The sequence below is a fragment of the Brachyhypopomus gauderio genome, chromosome 21, assembly GCF_052324685.1.
Source record: "Brachyhypopomus gauderio isolate BG-103 chromosome 21, BGAUD_0.2, whole genome shotgun sequence".
NCBI lineage: Eukaryota > Metazoa > Chordata > Actinopteri > Gymnotiformes > Hypopomidae > Brachyhypopomus > Brachyhypopomus gauderio.
Window position 1 is genome coordinate 8029279 of NC_135231.1, and position 24140 is coordinate 8053418.

Here is a 24140-nt window from a genome sequence, read left to right on the forward strand (position 1 = left end):
GATCCTGGACTGACAGCAAGGTGTTCTTCCTGGAATTTTGTAAAAAAAAAATATTTGACCAGATACAAAAATTATATGAAAATCTTTTTTTTCATATGGCAAGTCTTCTGAATCTGGGCTGGTCTGCGTTCCTGACAGCGGTGCTCTTTTTCCGTTCCATCTCCAGGTTTTGCCCTCTGTGTGTCGTTCGGCCTGTCTGGGATGAACTCAGTTGACAAGTTATCTCTCGTCGTGTTTCTGTGACAGTGCTGATATTACTGGATGCATGTTTGAAGAGCTCTGAATGTCCTGAGCGCTCTGCTCCTGGGGGACTTTGAGATTTGTGTCACAGATTGTGACGATAGCATCTCCTCTGCCATCACTCCACCACTGCCTACTGTGCTCCACTTACACACATGAGCACAGGCTGCAAACACTCTTACACACACGGGCAAACACGATCACAGGCTGTATACACACTTATACACCTAGGCAAACCCATGGAAACGGGCACAGGCTATATACACACTTATACACCGAGGCAAACCCATGGAAACGAGCACAGGCTATATGCACACTTACACACCCAGGCTGTGTATGCACTTCACACACTACATACACACTTACACGGATGCTGCTTTTTGATGAAAGAATCTTGCCTTCATCACCCACAGTTCCACATGGATCCAGAAATGCCGTATGTGCACTATTTATGACAGTAACGTTCTGAAAAATAGTTCAAAACTCCACAACCCATCTGATTCACCTGCTGTTCTGATTCAAAGAACGGGATAATGAATGCTCGCTCTGTGTCCTTAGCTCGGTTTCCCAGAGGGCCGTTGGCTTTGTTTACCTCAATGGCACATTGGCTCACTGGAGAGGCGCCATGCACATGAACCTGAGGTTCTCATTCAGAGAACAATCAATCGATTTGTTCAGAGACAAAACTTGCTCTTAGCTCATCTCCTTGCAACACGACCAGTGAGGTGTGTGTGTGTGTGTGTGTGTGTGTGGCAGCATTCAATGAGAAACTCAAGCCTGATGATCTGATGATGTTTTATGGGTGACTTATTGAGTGTAGTAACGTTTACTGCCACTGCAAATTGACACTGAAAAATTGTTTTCTCTCATCTCTCTCTCCCTCTCTTTCTCTCCCTCTCTCTCTCCCTGTGTCTCTCTCTCCCTCTCTCTCTCTCTCTCCCACTGTGTCTTTCTTTCTCCCATGCAGGAGCGTATGGGGTTGTTCTCAAGTGCAGACATAAGGTAAGACACGCGGACTGTTGTGCTGTTTGCTCCATTAGGGCCAGGAATGTAACCCTCCAGCATCTCACGTGGATCTCTACCTGTGCTCTCCTGAGCCAGTGAGAACAGGTAGAGACCAGCGTGAACTTAACAGAACAAGGCTTACTTGAGCTTAGTAGACTGCAAAAGAACACATTTATCTGGGCAGTTCATCACTGCTGCTCTGCACCGGCGCCTGTGACGACCTATATTCACTCCGCAGTGAATCTGGGTCACTTAGGGATAGAACAGTCGAGTTAACCAATCAGGATGGCGAGCGGTGGCCATGAGATAGGCCTGCGTGCGGTTATCAGGAGATCGGCCTGTACGCGGTGATCAGGAGATCGGCCTGTATGAGGTGATCAGGAGATCGGCCTGTGTGCGGTGATCAGGAGATCGGCCTGTGTGCGGTGATCAGGAGATCGGCCTGTGTGCGGTGATCAGGATATCGGCCTGTGTGCGGTGATCAGGATATCGGCCTGTCTGAGGTGATCAGGAGATCGGCCTGTGTGCGGTGATCAGGAGATCGGCCTGTGTGCGGTGATCAGGAGATCGGCCTGTGTGCGGTGATCAGGAGATCGGCCTGTGTGAGGTGATCAGGAGATCGGCCTGTATGAGGTGATCAGGAGATCGGCCTGTATGAGGTGATCAGGAGATCGGCCTGTGTGCGGTGATCAGGAGATCGGCCTGTATGAGGTGATCAGGAGATCGGCCTGTATGAGGTGATCAGGAGATCGGCCTGTATGAGGTGCTTGCTGGCAGGCAGGGAAGTGCTGCCACATGACCACTTGGATGAGGCCAGTGAGCTTGCATGGCCATCTCACGGAGCATGCTGTCCCCAAAGTAACCTCGCCACATGGCTGCCTGTCCACACAAGAGCACGTGACGGTGGCGGGGCGCCAGGAGCCGCCGTGCTGGACTATTTCTGGGTTTTTTTCTGATTTGTGTTTGTCTGCTCTTAAAGCAGCCTTCGCACATGTTAGCGCCAAGAGAGAAAGGTCAGCTGGACTGTCCAAGGCATATATAGAGCCGTCCCGGGCCACGCCCCACTCCCTGGAGCCCCACCCCAACCCTGCCTCTGCCCCGCCCTCCAACAACAGCTCACTGTGGTGCTGGAGATAAGGGTTCCTTATGGCCCTTCCCAGATCGCCCTGGCTGCAGCCTGAGCAGCCCGAAAGGTCGGCTCAAGCCTCCGCCACAAACTGCAACACAAACTCATAGCGCTAGCGCGGTGCTCCTCACGGCTCCTCACGGCTCCGCGCTACTGGGCGGAGCAGATGGCCGTGGCTAAATCTGCTCCAGCACCATCCTGTTGACGTTGGACCTCACCCCAGCACAGTGCTGGAGGGCCTGCTGGCTCTACGCTGCATTTGCACCATCTGGCTACATCACTGTGTTTTTACTGTGAGCTTCTGAGTGTCATGTTTTGTTTTGGGTTCCGACTCCCTCCGTTTTTTTTTTCATTAGCAGAGCTGATTGTATCACCTTCCGGTGCCGATCATGGGCCCACTCGCCACTCGACCCCCGTGGCATCCCATTCATGACGCCATCAGAGGGGATGGCTTGTGGTTTGGAGATTGTAGTTAAGATTCTGCTGTTTGTGAGAGTGAGCCGGGAGTTGCTGTATTCTCACGATGTTTTTGTTCTTATTTTTTTTGGTACTATTCTTGTGCTTTATTTTTTGCCTTTGTTTTGATGTCCTGTTGCTTTGTAAAGCAACCTTGAGTTCTGGAAAGGTGGTATATAAATAAAATGTGTAATTGTTATGCATGCATCACTGGCAAGGAAAAAAAAACTCTCAGAAATTGTTTTGATGTCCAAAGCGTGTGAAGTGTACATGGTGCTCACAGCAGGTGGATCATGGATCTTCCCGGTAAGAAAACAGAAAAAAGATGGTTGTCTTTCAGTGTTGAAGTCAAAGGCCTGTAAGTGACCTGTAACCTGTGGCATTGATTTTAGTTGCTCATATATGGCAGGTGTTACTGGTGTACAGGTGTATAGGTGTTACAGATGTTACAGGTGTTACAGGTGTACAATTAAGGTTGGAATGTAGAATGTGTACTTTTTTTTTACTTTACTGGAAAATGTTGAAGGCAAACTAGATGAATAAAGGTTTCGCTAGCTCCAAAAGAACACTCTGACAAGAAGTGAGGTCTATATTTAATACTGCTGTCCTCTTTTGCTGGTCCATTTAAGTAATGTACTCAACACCTAGAAAAGCGATTCAGAATGAATGTACAAGGCCTAGTCTTTCTCAGTCTTTCGTTCTGTTTCTCTCTCCTTCTCTCCGCCTGGCAGTCGGTCTTTGTGTGAGAGAGGGATTAGCGGACGTTAGCTCAACAGAAATGAAAGGTCACCTTGGAGTTTCTGTGATGAAACAAAAGACAAAAAGCAGTGGTGGTTATATTTGGAGCCATGTTGTTTGTTGTGAGGCCGCGTGTGGCAGACACATTCAGCAGCCGTGTGCGTCTGCGTCCCCTAACAGAACAGCAGCATTTGCTCGTGTGTGTGTGTCGGCAGAAAGAAAATCCATAGGTTGCTGCTGGCACAGACGTATTTACAGCCTCCGAGCCACAGATGAAGGGCCCAGGCTCTCCGTTGTGACCCAGTACCACCCAGCATCTGATCTTCTCACTTCGGGGTCTAAACTCCCCACCCAGGGTCTGATCTCCCCACCTCAGCGTCTGATCCCTTGACCAAAACCACCCGTTCTCATGGCCGGTCACCAACGATGCTGCGACTGGCGTACCACCTTTGCCCCCCCCTCCCCCCCCCCCCCCCCCCCCCCCCCCCCCCATGTTGCCAAACGGTGTGCTCTCCGCCTGTTTCAACAGCGGATGATGTGCCTATATCAAACGCAGTTTGTTATAAGCTGTTTTGTTCTTATGTGCAGAATGCTAAACATCCTTCAATGGGCGCTGGACCCGAGGGAGTCTCAACACCTGCAGCCTATTCCACATTCTGAATGGCAGGAAAATCATGTTCTAGTCTCAGGTCTTTATCGTGATTGTAGGTAATGTTGCGTGTCTGTCCTGCACCAGATAGTGAATCCTCCATCACCTCCATTGCGCACTCACAAGTCCCAGAAGTTGCGAATATAAGCCCGGAACTCTTGGCTGAGGCTTTTATTTGAGGCCATTTAACTAATGAAGGCCATGACTCACACATTGCTTGCATCTTTGGAAGGATTTTGTGGCCTTTTATCAGTGACCAGACATGTTCAGGCATCATGGAGTCTCGGGGCTCGGCGGTGACTCAGCAGTTTGCGAGTGAACACAGTTGCAAGCAGGTGGGCATTGGGCCAGGGCAGTTACATCAAGAAAACGAAACGAAAAAGTTGGAAGCAGCAGAAGACTTGTTATCGGTGTCCACCATCCAAATCTCCTTTGCCTCACTGACCCGGGAGCAGCCGCTTGCCATGATTACGTTTCCAGAAATTCATGATTTTGGCTTCTGCAGTGGCAAAACGCTGCTGCTAATCTTTTCCGTTTGGTCACGTGTCCGTGAGACTTCCATTAGCTGTGCACCGAGGGCACTGGCTAGCATCTGTGTGGTGGACGGTTGAAGCGAATATTCAATATCAGGACAAATCGGTCTTCGCTTCATTTTTTTGAAGCTCTCGAGCTAGTTCAATATGCTAATCAATAATGCTAATTAATAGAGAGTAGCAACTGTAATTGCAAAGCCAGGGAAATGTAATGAATTTTGACGTTTACGACGTTTAAGGCAGGAACAAATGAGTACCAAGGTGCTTTCTACTCCTGTGGTCTGTGGCTTGATGAAGTTACCACTAGTAATGACTTTCAGTCGAGTTAGCGTCCTTGATTTGTGCGTACAGCCTGAGGCTGGTCTGGGATAGTCGCACTTACACTCTCTCTCACCTTTTCTCTGGAGTCTGGAAAGGTGTACCTGGTCATGGAGGGGCCCTCGGGCTCTCGACTTTCTGAGCAGGGGCGTGGCAGCTCTCGGAGGGGGTGGGACAGCGTGTGGCAGAACGTTAATGGCTTTATGCGCCGACTCCCAGGAGAGCCGAGACACAGGGACACGTCCAACGTATCAGCATCGTCCTTGCATCAGGAGTGTGATGGTAGGCAGCTGGAAGGATTAATGGAGAGAATGAGAGAGAGAGGGATAGAGAAAGAGAGAGAGAGAGAGAGAGAGAGAGAGAGAGCGAGAGAGAGAACATTGATATAAGCCTGGCTTCCCTGACCAGAGTGGGGAAGCAGGCTGTATAATTTTACAGGATACAGGCTGTAAAATCATAAGTAGGCGTGTCTTGGAGTGTCAGCCATTGCAGCCAACTAGAGAACACAAATGTACAATGTAAGGTATCAAATGCCAGATAATACATTGTTTATTATTAGTTATAATATTCAAGAATTTATATTTGCAGTTTGCAGTGGAGAATTACCAACATGTCTCACATATAATTTTGGACACGTTTTATCTGTCATTCACCTTTTCCATGTTTCTTTTACCTCATGTCGGTATTAAGGTATATAGATGCTTACCATGGTATGAACATTCTTATTTTGTTCATTAGTAGTTTACAGGGGGACAGCACCAGAGCTTTGAGCATCACCTGCTCTAGAATGGAGAGCTGTCTGAAATCGACCTTCTGACACCCTGCGTTCTGAGTGTCCTCTTATTACCCACACTGCATCTGCCCCACACCCCATTCACAGCTGATCTGGGATCAGCTCCCTGCCCCCTACCCTGGGTGAGCATCACTGGTTTGTAGGAAAGTCGCTGACCCTGGATCAGCAAACTGCTGAGCTTTAACGAGGCTCTGGGGCTTCAGCCATTCGCAGTGCAGAGCAGTGAGTTGCAGAGCCCAGCGCATTAATGGCAGGCCTGTGCCACAGAGTGACACTCTTTGAGCTTAATGTTACTGCACAGCACTTTGCCCGCTATACTCCCGATTACAGGACAAACCACAGGCCCCAAATCATCGAGGCTAATAGCGCAGCAATTACTGCAGCGGCATGGAGGCACCCAGACTCTCCCCGTCGCCGTGGTACCCATGACAGGGCACTTAACCGTCGGAAGGGACCGGGTCCAAAGCCTGAGGCAAAAACACACATTCGCATGTATCAAGCTTTGGTGATGAAGTATTAGTGTGAGTATTAGTGCTAAACACCAGTCTTAAACTCAGTATTGTACTGAGGTATTTAAGGAAAGGGCTCTTGCCTTCATGGAGTTACAGTGAACAATAAAGAAAATTCCCCCTGGGGCAGATCCAGAGTGTGGCTGGAACGTTTGGTGTCAGCAGTTTATTTACAGCAGAAGGCCTAAATGAAGAATGGGGATGTGTAAAATCATTTACATTTATCACATTATTTACATTTACATTACTTTTGTTTATTTTTTTTTTTATTATCCCAATAAATCTTTTTTTTTTTCTTTAATGACTTACACATCTTTGCATATTCAACAATGCTGGTCAGTTTGTTTTGTTACTTGGACAAACTCAAACTCAAAGTGTGTGTTTTATATGTATAAATACATGTCATATAAAGACTGTAAGTATACAAACAAATATTATTAAAAACACACACACAAAAAACATCCGAAAAGGTGGGCGGGACTATAGACGGCAAGAGAGGCGGCATTGTTGGGTCATGGATTTTTCGCTCTGTTAGCTGTGGTAAATGTTTAGAAAGCTTTCTCGCAAAAAGTGCCAGGAGACATTTTGCAAACATGATATGCTGGAGTGCAGTGTATTGTTTTGCTGTGATACATTTACCCAAGTTTCTCAGAGCAATATATGTGTACTGGGGACATATATTTGTGTAAGAAAAACTGAGATGATGTTTGTTCACAGCAAATACGCTCTTCTTCCTTTGTTTTAAAGTCAGTTTCTAATTAAAGTGCAATGCCATTCTCTCTGTATTATCTCCAGTATTGTGCTTCATCATGTGATTTGTCAGTACCGTACACCCCTGACAGAGCTAACAGACCACAAACACATTCTCTTCGGAGCAGACCAGAGATGACCCTGAGAACAGGAGTGTGAGCTGGGGTGGTAGGACACACCAGTAATCACTCCACCACTGCACAGCCTTGTGCCGCTTCATCATATAGTGCATCAAAGAGCAGCTCGCTTCATATGCAGCGTAGACACTTCCTGCTTGTGTGCACATGAATTATTTAAATGATTTCAAATGATTTTTTATGTAACAAATTGGTCACTATTGTCCATGTAGATATGTAATTTATATTCCTACAGGATCAAGGCTAGCTGAAAAAAACACACAGAATAAGTAAACAGGTTGGCCTACTGTGCAAATATGCAAAATTGGCCTGTGAAGTGGCTGCCAACTTTTATGAGAACATCTGTGTCATCTCGTCTTTCAGCAGGCATTGTCAGGACTCTTAATTACACACATGCCGTTGTCTACCAGCTCAGTCTCAGACTGCACACACACACATAAAGGAGCAGAGCCAAACCAGAAGCAGGCAGGTAACCATATCTATTAGGGTTTATAGCACAATCCTCGATATATCTCCTACTTTAGCTTCTTCTGGCCTCAGGTGTAGCTGGAGCGATCGATAATGAAAGTGTTTTATTTTGCTTTAGCTCTTTTTTTCTCTTTTTGTTTCCTGCTGTTAGTTGTTGTTGTGTGTTAATGGCCACCCAAAGCCAGCTCCCATTACCTGAATCCCATTAGGCCCACCTGAAAGCAACCAAAGAGTACTTTCAGGCCAGTTGTTAATGGATGAGGGTCTCTTACCAGCACTCTGAGAGGAGCACAGAGCTGATCTGGGTTCAGCAGCAGAGTACAGAGCCCAGTGGTGGGTCTGGGTGCTGCTTAGTGTGAGTGTCTCACACTTTATCCTGACCCAGTGTTGCTCACTTTGTTTTATGTTATGTCTGAGCACGGCTGTGATATTACTAAAATATATCTCGATATAGGTCATTTTATATTGAGACAACATATATCACGATATAACACACTTTCTGTAAATTAAATGAATAAATCTAAAACAAAATGCAAAAGACCGATTACTTTATTACATTATATTGTGGTCCTGTTCCACATCCCTGTGTTGAGGTAGTTTTGAAGCAGTTTTAAACTGTTCACGGTGGTGAAGTTATTATATTTACATTACCTTTTGCAAGGAAGGTACACAACTAGCTAAATGTAAAACTGAAGCGTGTGTTAGCAATTAGGTCCGCACCCTCAGCAGTGCAAACACAGCCTGTAATCACCTGGTTCTAATCAGGCTAATTGAGCAGCGTTCCTTCAGCGCGCGCCGCCACTGTGCCATCCGCGCGCTCTGACTGCGCCGCGATGGAGGTCTGAGTGTCGTTATAGCGTCTTCTTATTTTGACTTCAAAATAGCTAACTGTTTGGTATATCGTCTTTTGTTAACCGTTTGATTCGTTGCATCGTCTCGTGGCCTTCTGCTTCTGTTATCTGCTCTCCCCCCGTGTTTTCTGTTTTTGAAACCTGCTCAATTATTTGTGATTTGTCAGGCATTCAGCTTAACGTTCATGTTTGTGTTTCCTTAAATGATGAAAAATATGGAACTGAAGCCTGTGGTTTTGCGGCTAATAACCGATATTATAATTCTAGCATAATTTTAAAAGGTGGATGATGTGTGTTGTCACACAACCCTGTGTCTGAGTGTAATCAGAGGTGTGATTCGAGGCCAGGTGCCTTGCAGCACTCGAGGCCTTGTAGATCACACCCACACCATAGGTGTAATACAAAAACAAAGCCAAACAATACATTTAGTTGAGACCAATGCCAAAAACCAAGTGGAAATTTGTTCAATGCAGGAATTAAAACAAGTATAACCTAACCTGCTATATTGTTCAGCCTTTCCCACATATTTAAAATAATTGTAGACACTCATCACATAGAGTTTCACAATGTCAAAAGTTTATAAAAATTTATAATTTTGGCTTAATCCCTGATGGTCTTTCCTGGACATGGCTTAATCCCTGATGGTCTTTCCTGGGCATGGCTTAATCCCTGATGGTCTTTCCTGGGCATGGCTTAATCCCTGATGGTCTTTCCTGGGCATGGCTTAATCCCTGATGGTCTTTCCTGGGCATGGCTTAATCCCTGATGGTCTTTCCTGGACATGGCTTAATCCCTGATGGTCTTTCCTGGGCATGGCTTAGTCCCTGACAGGCTTGCTCTCCTCACTCGTCTCTGTAGACCATGTTTGAAAGCTACACCGTGAGGTTTTCCTGTCGCGAGCAAAGCCAGCCCCGTTTGTTCCAATGAAGCTTTCTGTTAGATTAGAAAACACCTTGGTGGGATGGCGTGAACGCCGCGCACGAGCGCGTTTACAACGTAAACGTCTTGGACGTGTGCCTCGGTCCCAGCCTGCTCCGAGATAACCTCCCCCATCCCTTTGATACTGAGTAACACACGCACATTCTCCCCTCTTCTGCTCCAGTGGGTCTATCAGGAGCATCTGCAAGGCTTCCGGGAACGTCCTCAGATATTCTACAGCAAGGTCACATGTTTGGATCGCAAACTTTCCACCTTCATCATGGACAGAACCTGCCACGACCAAGCAGATGCTTAGTGTTGGTCTACAGACAGTTCCTCAGAGAGGTTTCTAGAATGAATAATGGAACTCTATTTATAATGTGGTCTAGCTTTGCAGTTTACATCATTAACTGCTAAAACGGATCATGAGGAAGATCAGTCAATTAAGTCGGATATTGATTTAATCAAATAGTACAATCAGTGTTCCTGAAATAAAGAACATCCTGTTTTGTTTAAGGAGATTGAACGTTCTAAATGGGAGAGTGCTGTTCTACTCTGAAGGTTTATTCTACATACGTCATTAAAGGAATACATTTATCAAATTTGTAATAAAAATAGTGAGCTTGCATAGCAAGTGAATTTAATACATAATCATGCAATTGTATTACTATGCATAATGCAAATTGAATAAATGCAAATTAGTTTAATATGAACAAAGTTTGTTTAGCATAATGCAAATAAGGCTGGTTCCCATGAGCTTTTGTTCAAAATACTGTAGGTGAAATAATGATTGAAATTGTTTGAATATATATTACATCAATGGGTCCTGCTTTTGTATATGCATGGAATATTTATTGTTAAAAAATCATTAATTGGTCATGCAGAACCATATTCATTAGCATATAGAAAACAATCAGCATCAGAGAGGGTCCAGGTTCTTTGTGTTATCAGAGATTTCAGAGCAAGAACTCCACCCTGCACATGAAAGGTGAAACTGATCTGAGATCAGCCGACTCCGAAGGTTTGATACTGCTGAACGCTTCTCACAGGTCGCACCTCTCATTAGATGCAGCAGTCGTCTCTGAAAGCACCCTGTGACAGAAGTAGTTTTGCCTGATTGATACTTAGAATGTCTGCCTGTGTGCCTCTCCACCCAGGGTTGTTTGAAATAGCCTCTCGGCCTATTTCTGTAGGAGCAGGGTTTCTTCCTTCCCTAATGATAAAAAGTGGGACAGGATAGAGAGAGAGAGAGAGAGAGAGAGAGAGAGAGAGAGAGAGAGAGAAAGTAAGTGGGACAGGAGAGAGAAAGTGGCTTTTGCATGGTATGGAGTAAAATAGGTCATCTTGAGTGGGACACTTCATGGTGTAAAGAGAGTTGTGTGTGTGTGTGTGTCTGTGTGTGAGCATGCGTGCATGTGTGCAAGAAAGCGACCGGGAGACTGAGTATAACTGAGCAACAGAGTGAGCTTAAGTGTGCTACACCGTTAGTATTACAATGAGTCAAGCCACAGGTCTGCTAAAACCATGGGGGCGGGGGGGAGAGGCGGGGGGAGGGGTTGGGGGCGGTGATTAATACCACCCCCTGCTAAACCTGTGTTATTTTAGGAATGCAGACTGAGCTCTTGCAGGGTAGGATCTGCTCTGTCCACCCTTCTGAGAGCGAGCCTGCCATCCTTCTCAGAGTTCGCCCAGCGTGCCATCGTCCCACAGGACTGGGCAAGGACGAGGATCGCTGACAGATTAGCTCAAAGCCACAGTCTGACAACACCGAGAGGTTGGGTTTCAGGAGCTCCTGCACGAGAAGACCCAAATCACAACTCAACACCATTACAGGACACGTCCTGACGACAACCCCAAATCACAACTCAACACCATTACAGGACATCTCCTGAAGACAATCCAAAATCACAACAACTCAACACCATTACAGAACACCCCCTGAAGACAACCCAAAATCACAACAAAACCATTACAGAACACCCCTGAAGACAACCCCAAATCACAACTCAACACCATTACAGAACACCCCTGAAGACAACCCCAAATCACAACTCAACACCATTACAGAACACCCCTGAAGACAACCCAAAATCACAACAACACCATTACAGAACACCCCTGAAGACAACCCAAAATCACAACAACACCATTACAGAACACCCCTGAAGACAACCCCAAATCACAACTCAACACAATTACAGAACATCTCCTGAAGACAATCCCAAATCACAACTCAACACCATTACAGAACACCTCCTGAAGTTCTCTAGTGTGTTCATAAACACAGTCCTGGAGAGCCTTGGCTGATTCTGTCAGTTGCTGATGACTGAACAATAGTTCATATTTTACCCCAATCCCTAAATGTATAAGTAAAAAAAACATATTTAACAGTTCATATTTCTGCCTGTGTGAGTTGGGCTTGAAAAGGCATTTATCTGGCTGGGGGTTCCCCGATTAGAGCTACTGCGATTGTGCTGCCATCTTGGCACACTTCACTTGAATAGAGCATCGTGGTTTTGTGAATATACATGTGATGAACATTCATACTCTGTTCTAATTCATTGAATACCCTCCGGGCTTGACACCCATTCTCTACGGGGAATTTCCATCTGAGTGGGCTGACAAGTGAATCTTTTTAGAGTTGGAATATTTCCAGAATAGAATAGAAAAGAATAATTTTCTTTTCAGAGTACAATTCTATATTACACCAAGGGTAGACATTCCAGTTGATTCCAGTCAATCATAAATCGGGTTTGCCCCTTGTTAGATCACCTAGAGTGCTTTGATGCAGATGGTTCTGTTATGAGGCAGTTTTAGCTACATCTTGCTAAACACGAGAGTCTTGGGGAGCCTGCAGAGTATATTGTTTGTTTTCCTTTTCTTCTACAAACTTCCTCTGATGTCAAGAAGTACAGAGCAATGACACTTTATTCTGTCTGTGGTCATATGCATATGATCATGGCCCGTTTGGCACAGTGCTGTCCGACCCTCATGAAGACAACAAGAAGAGGCGGGGCAGAAGCTCCGTGTTCTCCTGCTGCCCTTGCGTGGGCTGACAGCGGGTGGCGGCTCTCGCGTAGCGAAGGCACGAGGAACGCTGCCGTGTCCGAGGCCAACGGTTGGTGCGGAAAACAGTCTGGAAGCAATACAAAGGGCCCGGGTGCCCTCACGTTGGCGTGGTGACCACACGGCTCCCTTTGATGTGTCGCCCAGTCCGAAGGGACACACGCCGGCCGGATTTCCCAGAACGGAATCCTGTTCGGGTGTGAGCGAAGGCTCCGGCACCATCTCTAATCCACTCTGGACAGTGGACTGGATGATACAGGAAGACAGGGAGACGGACTCTAGAGGTACTGACAGGGCTGGACACAGAGGACGAGAGTAAAACACAAGCCGAGAGTGAGAAGAGTGAAAATGAAAGAGATCAAAAGATGTAGAGAGTGAGAAAATGAGAGAGAGGAGGGGGGTGTGATCTTTGGGTGCTATTTTGGAGGTGCGGTTTTATCACTCCCTCTCATCTCCAGCTTTGAGAAGACCATCTCCGTTTGTGTGTGGTTAAAAACGAGGACGGGTTTGATTGCGGGCCTGCCCGTCGACAAGTAGAGGCTGCGCTGCAGTATGTGCCAGTGTGCTGACCCCTGGCTGCCACGTTGGGCTCTGACGTCCCTCTGTCATGGTCATTCAGACCTCGCTGGGCACTGATCTAGGGAAGGATCACCCTGCTTACATCACTCAGTGTGCAACACGGTGTCATATGTTCATATGTCATGGACTTACAGCATGCAGAAATGTAAATATTAGGATTAAAATGTACAACTGTAATGTTAATTATATTAGTAAAAAGGTTGTGGAAAATTGGCATTTCAATATTGCACTTGAAAATAAATGTTTGGGCTTTTGTCTTTGTTCCATCCAGGGTTATACTGTATAAAATTGGGTTTCACTGTAAAAAAAAAAACAAACAAACACAAACAACAACAAATAAAAAATTAAATTCTATATCTAAAAATATACCATTATCTTCTGTACTTGTTTTATAGTACAAACACAGGATTACTACTAATCTATAGTGTCCTTCACAGACTGCCATCAAGGTGCTACAGAATGCATTATATCATTATTATTATACTCTGAAGTCTACATAAAAGGCACGTGACTTCGGTCAGGGTAAATGCCCACATGTGGTTTTACAAAGACATTCACAGCCCTTTGATTTGTGCCTAGCTGTTTTCCTTTATTTTTGATGGGCTCGTGAATAGCTTGATGAGCTTTGCGTTGATTGGGTGATTTACAGCGAGACACGGTGATGGCACACCAAATCGCTTCAAACCATGGGTCGTGTTGTCATCCAACAAGGTGTCCTATAAGGTTGAGACTGCATCGGAGGAAGAGACGGATATTGAGGATCGGCCAGTTGCTCAGAGTTTGCAAACGAACACTTCTATCATTTGCCAGAGCCATCCGCACCACGTAACTGTAACACTCACACTTCAGCGTAGCCACAACGTTTGCATAATCATAACTTTGTTTTTTGCATTGTAGCGAGAACACTGTAATTATTTCGCGGCTCAGTCAACATTTATTTTCACGATGCCAACTCCTTCATGTAGTTTTATCAAGATTTCACCAAGCCGAGCAGTGTGTAAATGTGCCGTTCATGACAAATGATGAGCGCTGCTTTCAAGTTTCACGACTATTGATTTGTTTATCTTACCAAAGTTTATAAAGACCATTGTCACCATCACAGACTTCACAATACTGATTATTGCTCCCTTGATGTATAGGCAAGCAATGCTGATTTTAACAGATAGACTACATGTTCCAAATAACAGTCGTTTCTACTTCAGTGGTGCTAAAGCTAAGTTGGACTCAAGGAGCAAATTATCCATAGAATGGACTTGTGGATCAATATTACACAATATGGATAAATATATGTGATGCAAATTAAGTTAAATCTGAAAATAATCCACACCCGTCCCAGTCCTGTTACTTGGGCTCGTTATGATGTGCTACATCACCTTTACAGCCTAGAATGGTATTCAGTATTTCTGTACATGGTCGTTTTCTCTGTTTTTGTTTCCTTGCCACTGTTTTGTTCTTCTCTACACCTGCAAAACTGTTGAAGCTTCGTCTTGGGTATCCATGTTAATATTGAATAAGTTAGAACATGGGCTGGCTTATGCAAATGTAGGGTGCGTATAAATGAATGATTACTGACCTGCTCTGTTTTACTAATGTGGGATTTGCATTTAAAGGAAGAATATTTGAGGTTCACTGTGTGTCAGTTCCATCTACATAAATCTCCTTATTCAGCTGTCAAAGAGAAATACAGTTGTTAATACTGTGGCATCTTAAAGCATGTTAGATCATGTTTAAAGTATGTTATCATGTTTAAAGTATCTTACCCAGAACAGTTTCTATACGGGTGACAATAGTGGAAACAAGGTTAACACGTGTCCCTATTCCATTTATGCAATAATATGGTCTGAGTATTATACATGAACTATGGTATTTCACAAAGCACTAAGCCTTTTTTTTCCAGACATGAGCAACCAGAACAGGTACAGAAGTTGACAGGTCAATCAATCCGTCGCTCATTCACCCTGAAGGAGTCTCTGGGGAGCCATCAGTCATGCTACACAGTGGGTCCTTATGAAGAGATCTGACATGTGGTCACATGGAGGGGACATAAATAGCCCACAGCTTTGGTAACTCATGCAAAGTTATCAGTCAGGTCTCATGCAAAACATCTGAGAAACGTCAAGCAGCTCAAGAGAGGAGCTTGGCCCTAATGATGCGAAGACGACGCGATGTTGTCTGTAAGCACAGGACACGCGTTGGCCCCTGGACCTTCTCATATCTTCTGAGACTCTCTTCAGAGAAGGTCCATGAAAGGCAGGCATAACTGAGCCATTGAAGAGCTCCGTCATGGATGATGTGGTCACAGCCTGAAATATTGAGGCACTCACCACAGACCCCCCCATAGACCCGCACACTCAGGTGTTGATGTTTCATGTGTAACAGTTTGTAACAGTGTGTAAAAAAAATAAAAAACAGTGTTAGGACACATTTGCATCTCCGTTCTAAGAGGCTCAGATGATTTGGGCTGTGATCGTTTGTGAAGACGCTGCAGGACTGAATTAATAAAGGCCCTAATTGGTAAATAACAAACAAATAACTTCACGTTTTATTGAAGCCAGATTGATGTGTAAGTCCTTACAGTGCAGTGAAGTGGTGGGTGAGTCTTTGCAGTCTGGTAAAGCCCAAGCAGTGGGTGCCGAGTCATTACAGCATGTTAAAGGCAAGGCCCTGTTGTAGGTGAGTCTTCATGGTGGAGTAAAGGTCTGATTGTGGTAAAGGCCAGAATGATGCATGAGTCTTTATGGTGTGGAAAAGGGCCAAGTGGTGGGTGAGTCTTTACAGTGCTGTAAAGGCCCCAGTGGTGGGTGAGTCTTTACAGTGCTGTAAAGGCCCCAGTGGTGGGTGAGTCTTTACAGTGCTGTAAGGGCCCAAGTGGTGGGTGAGTCTTTACAGTGCTGTAAAGGCCCCAGTGGTGGGTGAGTCTTTACAGTGCTGTAAAGGCCCAAGTGGTGGATGAGTCTTTACAGTGCTGTAAAGGCCCAAGTGGTGGGTGAGTCTTTACAGTGCGATACTGGCTTTTCCACAGATGCCCACTTGAGTGCAGGCTCCAAGCAGGCAGCTGCGTAAGTAAATAAGGCTGGCTAACCGTGCCTGTGTGTGCAGCCCTGGTGGCAGCATGCCTGTTTGTGTTTGCTGAGACAGATCTGCCTCAGGTCCCAAATTAGAGCCCAGCCTGTGGGCGCAGCATCACTGGTGATAAATCACACTCACAGAAACACAGTTCTTTATTACTGTGTTTGTGAGGTCTTTTTGTTTAAAAAATGCAAATAAAAAGGCATTTTTACTTGTGGGACAGCAGCCCAATTCCCCATGATGTCAAATTTTTATGACAATTGGTAGTCACAAAGAGATAAAAACATGCCTGTCTCCAGCATACAGCGAAGGGTTAAAGCATGTCTACACACACTGTGTAGGCATGAGCTGAGTACTGGGGAAGGCAGTTTGAGTCTCTGCCCTACCAGAACTATATATATTTTAAATCAGCCTTTAAAAGCTTGTTTTAGTGCCATCTGAGACACAAACTTAATCTGCAATTGAAAGTGCATACACGACTAAGAAGGGGTTATTAAAGTGGTAATTTGAGTAAATATTTTTTACCTAACAGTGTGCATTATGCGCAAAGCTATTACTACAAACACACACACACACACACACACACACACACACACACACACACACACACACACACACACACACACACACACACACACACACACACACACAGCTTTCTCTCTGGCCAGTTTTCCCTGCAGTCTTGCGATTTTGTTGCCACTACCTCTACCTCAGGAACCGTTTGGGCCGACTGACAGACACAGTTAGCTTGAAAAGCAGCACTTTATAAAGACTGATGGGAAGCGTCTGATTATAAATCAGTGAGTAATGTCCTCCTTCAGATACTCCTCTAACCCCCCCCCCCCACCCGACCCCCCCACCCTCTGTCTCTTTCTCCTGAGAGACTGAAAGTAGATCAGAGGTGTGTGGAGGGAGATGGGAAAGACAAGAGTAAAATAGGACAGCAACGGCAGGAGAGAGTGTGGAAAAGAGGAGGGAGTGAGAGAAGGGAGGGGAGGGGAGGGGCAGAATGGCACAGAGGACATGGCTGTTCCTGTTATCACCCCCCCGTCCCCCGTCCCCCGTCCTCCACGCTACTGTCCGACCATCACATCCACACTGCAGCCTGTTGAACGATACTCCACATTTCGACTTGTTTCCTGCTAAAACCGTGGCCCCTAATCCATGGAGTTTATGGGCCTGTGTGTGAAGTCATATCTTACCTTTAACAGCCTGGAGCAGTGAGGTGGAGTCTTATTTTATGGTCTGCAGTATTTCTCACTCCTCTCCCAGTCAAATGGGTCGCTGCTTCAGAACCTGCACAGACTGCGATGTTGCCTAAATACGTGGAGTAGTGCCTTCCTAGAGTCTGGGTCCTGACGCAACACCGCTCTGTTGCTGCTGCTACTGAGACTTGTTTGCTTTATAGAAACAGAGCCTTGTAATAACAATAGGAAGCCATTTTCATACAGTGTGTGTGTGTGTGTGTGTGTGTGTGTGTGTGTGGGTAGCTCTTTGTTCGGTGCTGCAGCGACTGGCTTAATGAAATGCAGCAGTGGCCCTGTGTACCTCTGCAGCCTGACGCTGCTGTGGACAGTGAGGTGCAGGGGTGACGGCCCTCCGAATGGCCCTAATCCACATCTCCCTCTTTTATTTTACAGGACACTAATGAAATCGTGGCCATTAAGAAGTTCAAGGACAGCGAAGGTAAGATCCCCCTGACCAGCGTACCCAGCCCCCTCACACCTCCCTCTTACACACACCCCGCCTCCCCATGGAGAATAAAATAAAACCTTTGTCCAATCAGAGCCGCAGAATTTTTTAATGACGCATCAGCATCTTGCACATTGTTGCACCGGCTGGCGTTTCTCCTTCATGCAAACTCGGACGAGGCCGTAATGCCCGCGCCAGCAGGTGTTCCGTTACCCGCCCTCACTCCCGCTGGGGCAGCAGTGCGTCGTCGCCTCCTGGAGGTGCCTGATGTCCTAGCAGCTCACCGCAGTGTCCTATATTACACCCGTCCTGCCTGTCTCTGCACCTGGTCACATGACTTATGAGTTATGCGCTTCACTGCGTTCCACTGCTCACCTAATGCTTCACAGTCATATTAGTGGTTGTAATATTTGTAATGTTTCATCAGTATGCAAGATAAAAAAACAAAAAAACCCACAGCCTAGACGTTTTGTTGTTTGGAAAGCAGACGATGTGATCGCTCCCCTTCTCGAGCATTTCAGTGTGTGCGTTCATACACGCTGCCGGCAATTTTTACGACCATTTCAGAATGTGCTGTTTAGATGTTAGACATGCGGCGGACCCGAACGCCAGTCAGACGCTCTCGGAGCCGTAGTTCACCTGGCCGAGACAGCACTGCCTGCGTGCGCTGTGACACTCCAGAGGAGAACGTCACCATTTCACCGCTCCTTTAACCCCGCAGAGAATGAGGAGGTGAAGGAGACGACCCTGCGGGAGCTGAAGATGCTCCGCACGCTCAAGCAGGAGAACATCGTGGAGCTGAAGGACGCCTTCCGTCGCCGTGGGAAGCTCTACCTGGTGTTTGAGTATGTGGAGAAGGTACCAGCGCCGAGTCCCTCCAAGGCCTCCGTTATGCTGTCAGTGACTCAAACAGCAGCAGCTGAAATAGAGCGGGTCGGTTATAGAAGCCGCACATGAAGACCGAGGTTACACTGCATGTGCGCCCGGAAGGAGCTTGATGGCGTGACGAGCCCGAGCTAACGCACGCAGGGATCTGCTCTTTGACACACTTTGGTTAAAGTGCAAACAGGAATTTTCTGCGTGGAATGCTGTAGTTAATATTCAGCAGACTCTTCTGTGTGGAAAGAGAGTGGATGTTAACAAGGGAGCTGACTGCAGGGCAATGATGCATCTGAAATAAACTATAGACTATATATTCACACAGCACAGTGACAAGCATGGCGTCTGAAACACAGGGTTAGCTACACTGGCACGTTCCATTTAATACAAAAACAAAACATTAAATCATCTTTTCCTGAGTGTGTTTAGGAAGAAATGTGTGGTTTCGTGGTTGTCATGAAAATGGCCTTACTTCATTACCTGAAAGTTTTTTATATTTTTGGTTCTAGTTTGTTTTAAACTGACACTTATCTTCTTGCTAGCTAAGCACTTTACTTCTTCTGGCTGAAAATATACACTAAACATGCACCTGTGCCAGAGACTTGTGGGCTGAAATGTAGGACACGTTTTCAGGACAAATTTAAGCCAAAGTTAAGGCTACTTTAGGCTTTAAGTGGCAGGACTTTGCCTGATAACAGGGGATTAAGGAGTGAACATGTGGTAGACTGTTCAGAATTGAAGAGTGAACATGGGGTAGATTGTTCAGGATTGAAGAGTGAACATGTGGTAGACTGTTCAGAATTGAAGAGTGAACATGTGGTAGACTGTTCAGAATTGAAGAGTGAACATGTGGTAGACTGTTCAGAATTGAAGAGTGAACATGTGGTAGATTGTTCAGGATTAAAGAGTGAACATGGGGTAAATTGTTCAGGATTAAAGAGTGAACATGGGGTAGACTGTTCAGAATTGAAGAGTGAACATGTGGTAGACTGTTCAGAATTGAAGAGTGAACATGTGGTAGACTGTTCAGGATTGAAGAGTGAACATGGGGTAGACTGTTCAGAATTGAAGAGTGAACATGTGGTAGACTGTTCAGGATTGAAGAGTGAACATGGGGTAGACTGTTCAGGATTGAAGAGAGAACGTGGGGTAGATTGTTCAGGATTAAAGAGTGAACATGGGGTAAATTGTTCAGGATTAAAGAGTGAACATGGGGTAAATTGTTCAGGATTAAAGAGTGAACATGGGGTAGACTGTTCAGAATTGAAGAGTGAACATGTGGTAGACTGTTCAGGATTGAAGAGTGAACATGGGGTAGACTGTTCAGGATTGAAGAGAGAACGTGGGGTAGATTGTTCAGGATTAAAGAGTGAACATGGGGTAAATTGTTCAGGATTAAAGAGTGAACATGGGGTAAATTGTTCAGGATTAAAGAGTGAACATGGGGTAGACTGTTCAGGATTAAAGAGTGAACATGGGGTAGACTGTTCAGGATTGAAGAGTGAACAGGGAGTAGATTACTCAGGATTAAATAGTGAACAGGAGGTAAATTGTTCAGGATTAAAGACTGAACAGAGAACAGGAAGTGACCGGGTGAACAGAAACGGTACAGTTGTCTCATTTCCACTCGAATTTCCTCTTGGCGTTGTTTCCTTCGTTGTATTTAGACTTTTTATCACCACGGGCACAAGCTGTTAAAGCACTTACCATGACACTCTGTACTATTATTATGTTCTGTTCTGTACTGTCTCCGTTTTCTGTGCATTCTGCCTTATGTCCTTATTCCTCGTCGACTTTGGCTCGCTCATTAGGGGTCTGCGTTTCTAAAACGCTGCTTTGAGTCGTCTATTTTTAAAAGCGCTACAACGATTCAGTTGAATTGCTAATTGTTGTCTGCCGCCTCCACCCCCCCACCACCACCACCACCCCACCCCCACCCGTTTGTTGCTGCTGGTGTAGAACATGCTGGAGCTGTTGGAGGAGCAACCCAACGGCGCACCGCCCGACAAGGTGCGCAACTACATCTACCAGCTGATCAAAGCCATCCACTGGTGCCACAAAAACGACATCGTGCACAGAGGTGAGACGCCCACACACTCCGGTGCAGACGCTCGCTACAGCGCCCCCTAGAGTTCAGGAGTATACCGCAGTGAAGTGCAGCTTTATTTATCATAAATGTCATATTTTTTTGGGGAATTGTAAACTTGCATATAGATGTGGGAAACCAGGATATATGTGTGTGTATGTGTGTGTGTGTGTGTGTGTGCGCACGCGCGCGTGCAATGTCCACATATCTCACCTTCATAAGTGGCTGGACTCATCTGGGGTGGGTTTCCCGAAACGTTCGTAGCGCTAAGTACTTCGTAACCTCGTATGAAACGTACGAGGTTAAGAAGTACTTAGCGCTAAGAACGTTTCGCGAAACTCACCCCTGGAGATTAAGGGACTTACTTAAGGGCAGAGCCAGGATTCAAACCCACAACCTTCTGTCTGATAGCCAAAGTTCTACCCACTAGGCTGCCACAACCCCCAAGCAGGCATCACAATTTCAGCAGCAGACCCAGAGACAGGCATGATGGCTGCGGAGGAGAGAGAGAGAAAGAGAGAGAGAGAGAGAGAGAGAGAGAGAGAGAGAGAGAGAGAGAGAGAGAGAGAGAGAGAGAGAGAGAGAGAGAGAGAGAGAGAGGTGTGTCCTACCTAGGCCAGCGGGCAGGAGCTCCACACCCTGAGCTGCTGTCCCACTTGTGAGCAGGTGGTTGAACATGTGCAGGTTGTGCTGTTGTCAGTCTCAACATGGTCTCAGGACACAGGAGATCTTGGTCTGTTACATATACTGTTTATGTGTAAAATATAAAACATTACAGACAGCAGCTTTGCTGTCCAAAATCCCAGTGGAAGGTTTTTGTGGAACTTTTTAAGCACTATAGAATGAAGGAAAATGTTGGAATATAGTTTGAAATGACTATAGACTATTTAATGACTTAACCTGGGAGTAAATCCCTGAAGATCAAGGAAAATGCTAAAGTTTTGCATTGAAAACTCCATCTCTCTTTTAAGATGATCTGAACACTGATGATTTTTGAGAAATGGGAACCAGTTCAGTTAGATTTGAATAAACTATTTATGCAGGATTTATGTAGCAACAGGAATACATAAAAACATCCAGGGGAAGTATCAGTTGGTCCTTGGGCTGATTATTTTCTAACTGGGCTGTTTCTTGTTTCCTGTCTTTATTTGCGTGGTAACACTCCACTCCTCCTCCCTCCGTAGACATTAAGCCGGAGAATCTTCTCATCAGCTCAGACGATGTGCTCAAGCTGTGCGACTTTGGTGAGTTCCTCACTTCTCGTCCTGCTGCCCACGGACGTAAATCCAGCGCTCGCTCGCTGCAAACAGATCGGTGAGACATACAGGGATACCACAGGGGAGCAGGAGACATGGAGAAGGTGTGACTGGGGGTGTAGGGGGAGGGGCACTGGGGCCGTGGGTGTAGGGGAAGGGGCACTGGGACCGTGGGTGTAGGGGGAGGGGCACTGGGGCCGTGAGCTGTAGAGGGAGGGGCACTGGGACCGTGGGCTGTAGGGGGAGGGGCACCGTGACCGTGGGCTGTAGGGGGAGGGGCACTGGGACCGTGGGCTGTAGAGGGAGGGGCACCGGGACCGTGGGCTGTAGAGGGAGGGGCACTGGGACCGTGGGCTCTAGGGGGAGGGGCACCGGGACCGTGGGCTGTAGGGGGAGGGGCACCGGGACCGTGGGCTGTAGAGGGAGGGGCACCGGGACCGTGGGCTCTAGGGGGAGGGGCACCGGGACCGTGGGCTGTAGGGGGAGGGGCACCGGGACCGTGGGCTGTAGAGGGAGGGGCACCGGGACCGTGGGCTCTAGGGGGAGGGGCACCGGGACCGTGGGCTCTAGGGGGAGGGGCACCGTGACCGTGGGCTGTAGGGGGAGGGGCACCGGGACCGTGGGCTCTAGGGGGAGGGGCACCGGGACCGTGGGATGTAGGGGGAGGGGCACCGGGACCGTAGGCTGTAGAGGGAGGGGCACTGGGACCGTGGGCTGTAGAGGGAGGGGCATACACTGCTAAATATGAAATATGAAAGTGTGCAAATGAAATCACTTTAAGAAAACGCACTGCTGTCCAGCTCTTGGCCCTACTCTCAGTTCTGAGTGCACCCTGGAGGAGGCCGTGGGATGGATCTGGCGTGCCAGTCAGTAGCTCTGACTGGCCTTCCTACCGTCTGAAAACATCCGATGCCCATTTAGCCAGCCGCATATGTAATAGTTCGCTTCATCCGTGCATGTCAGTTCATGCATTAGCGAGTGTGTTTCCTAGAAGTTCAAGAGTCTCCAAATGATTCGCAGCACTGAGACACTTCCTGGGCCGCACTGAACTGGTCTCACTCCACGCATCGCAGCTGGGTCACTCAGCGCACCACAGACAGGCGCGCGCACACAGACAGGCGCACACACACCATGTACCATGGCGACAATGCACCTGCTCCGTCACAGACGTGCTGACGGCCAGCCGGATCGATTAAGCGCCGGCCCTGAGCTCTTCTGTGTACCCATAAACAGTAACGCATCCGGGCAGCTGTCCCGCTGTGGCACCAGATGACTCACGCCAGCCCAGCTGGGGGTCGGACCAGCAGTGGAGCCGCCTTGCCGCTTCCAAACGTCGCAATAACACCGCCGGGCCTGCAGGGGGCGATCTCTCTACTGGACTGGCCTGGTCCAGCCTTCTTGAAGGCCCATCACAAAAGCACAAGAAGAACAGCATCCGCTCTCTCTCCGAGGAGACACACGCGTCCCTCTTCCTGCCCCAGTCCTGGATGAGGTCATTTACAATGAGGAAGTTTGGCTGAGCGAAGCTAACCTGGCTAACAGTCCAAAGACAGCACGCAGATTTAGCATGCTAACCGCTAATGTTAGCCTTCACTCAGTCTCAGCTGGATCGATGCTGTTGTGTTAACCTCAGTGATGGTGACTGGCTCTCTGGTCAAACTGAAACACCTAAATTTCCCATAGCAACCTTTTCCAAAACGACTATTTCAATCAGCAGCACAGGTCTCTGGACGTGAGGAGGATGTAGTGTTCCGTCCAGATGATGTTTTTACCACAGGTTCTCAAGAATCATTATTTTTATCCCTCAACCTGAGGGCTAATTTTACGCCTGTCGTATTGACATTCCCTGATGCTACCTGCACGTGTGTGTGCTTATGTGCCTGGAAGTGGGTGGTGTGTGTGTGTGTGTGTGTGTGTGTGTGTGTGTGTGTGTGTGTGTGTGTGTGTGTGTGTGTGTAGCTGGGAGAGCAGCAGCAGGTCTCTGTGTCTCACACTCCATATTAAGGGTCGAATGCCTGGAGT

General features: G+C 46.9%; 1 protein-coding gene across 3 annotated transcripts in view; it reads left to right on the forward strand.

Moving 5' to 3' along the window:
- Window positions 1–24140, forward strand: part of LOC143484930 (cyclin-dependent kinase-like 5) — a 53961-nt gene that overhangs the window by 13455 nt on the left and 16366 nt on the right. For all 3 annotated transcript variants that reach the window (XM_076983996.1, XM_076983998.1, XM_076983997.1), the window contains exons 3-7: window positions 1208–1242; window positions 17846–17891; window positions 18619–18755; window positions 20736–20856; window positions 22047–22106. In XM_076983996.1, the coding sequence (XP_076840111.1) occupies window positions 1208–1242; window positions 17846–17891; window positions 18619–18755; window positions 20736–20856; window positions 22047–22106 (399 nt within the window). The remainder of the gene's footprint in view (window positions 1–1207; window positions 1243–17845; window positions 17892–18618; window positions 18756–20735; window positions 20857–22046; window positions 22107–24140) is intronic.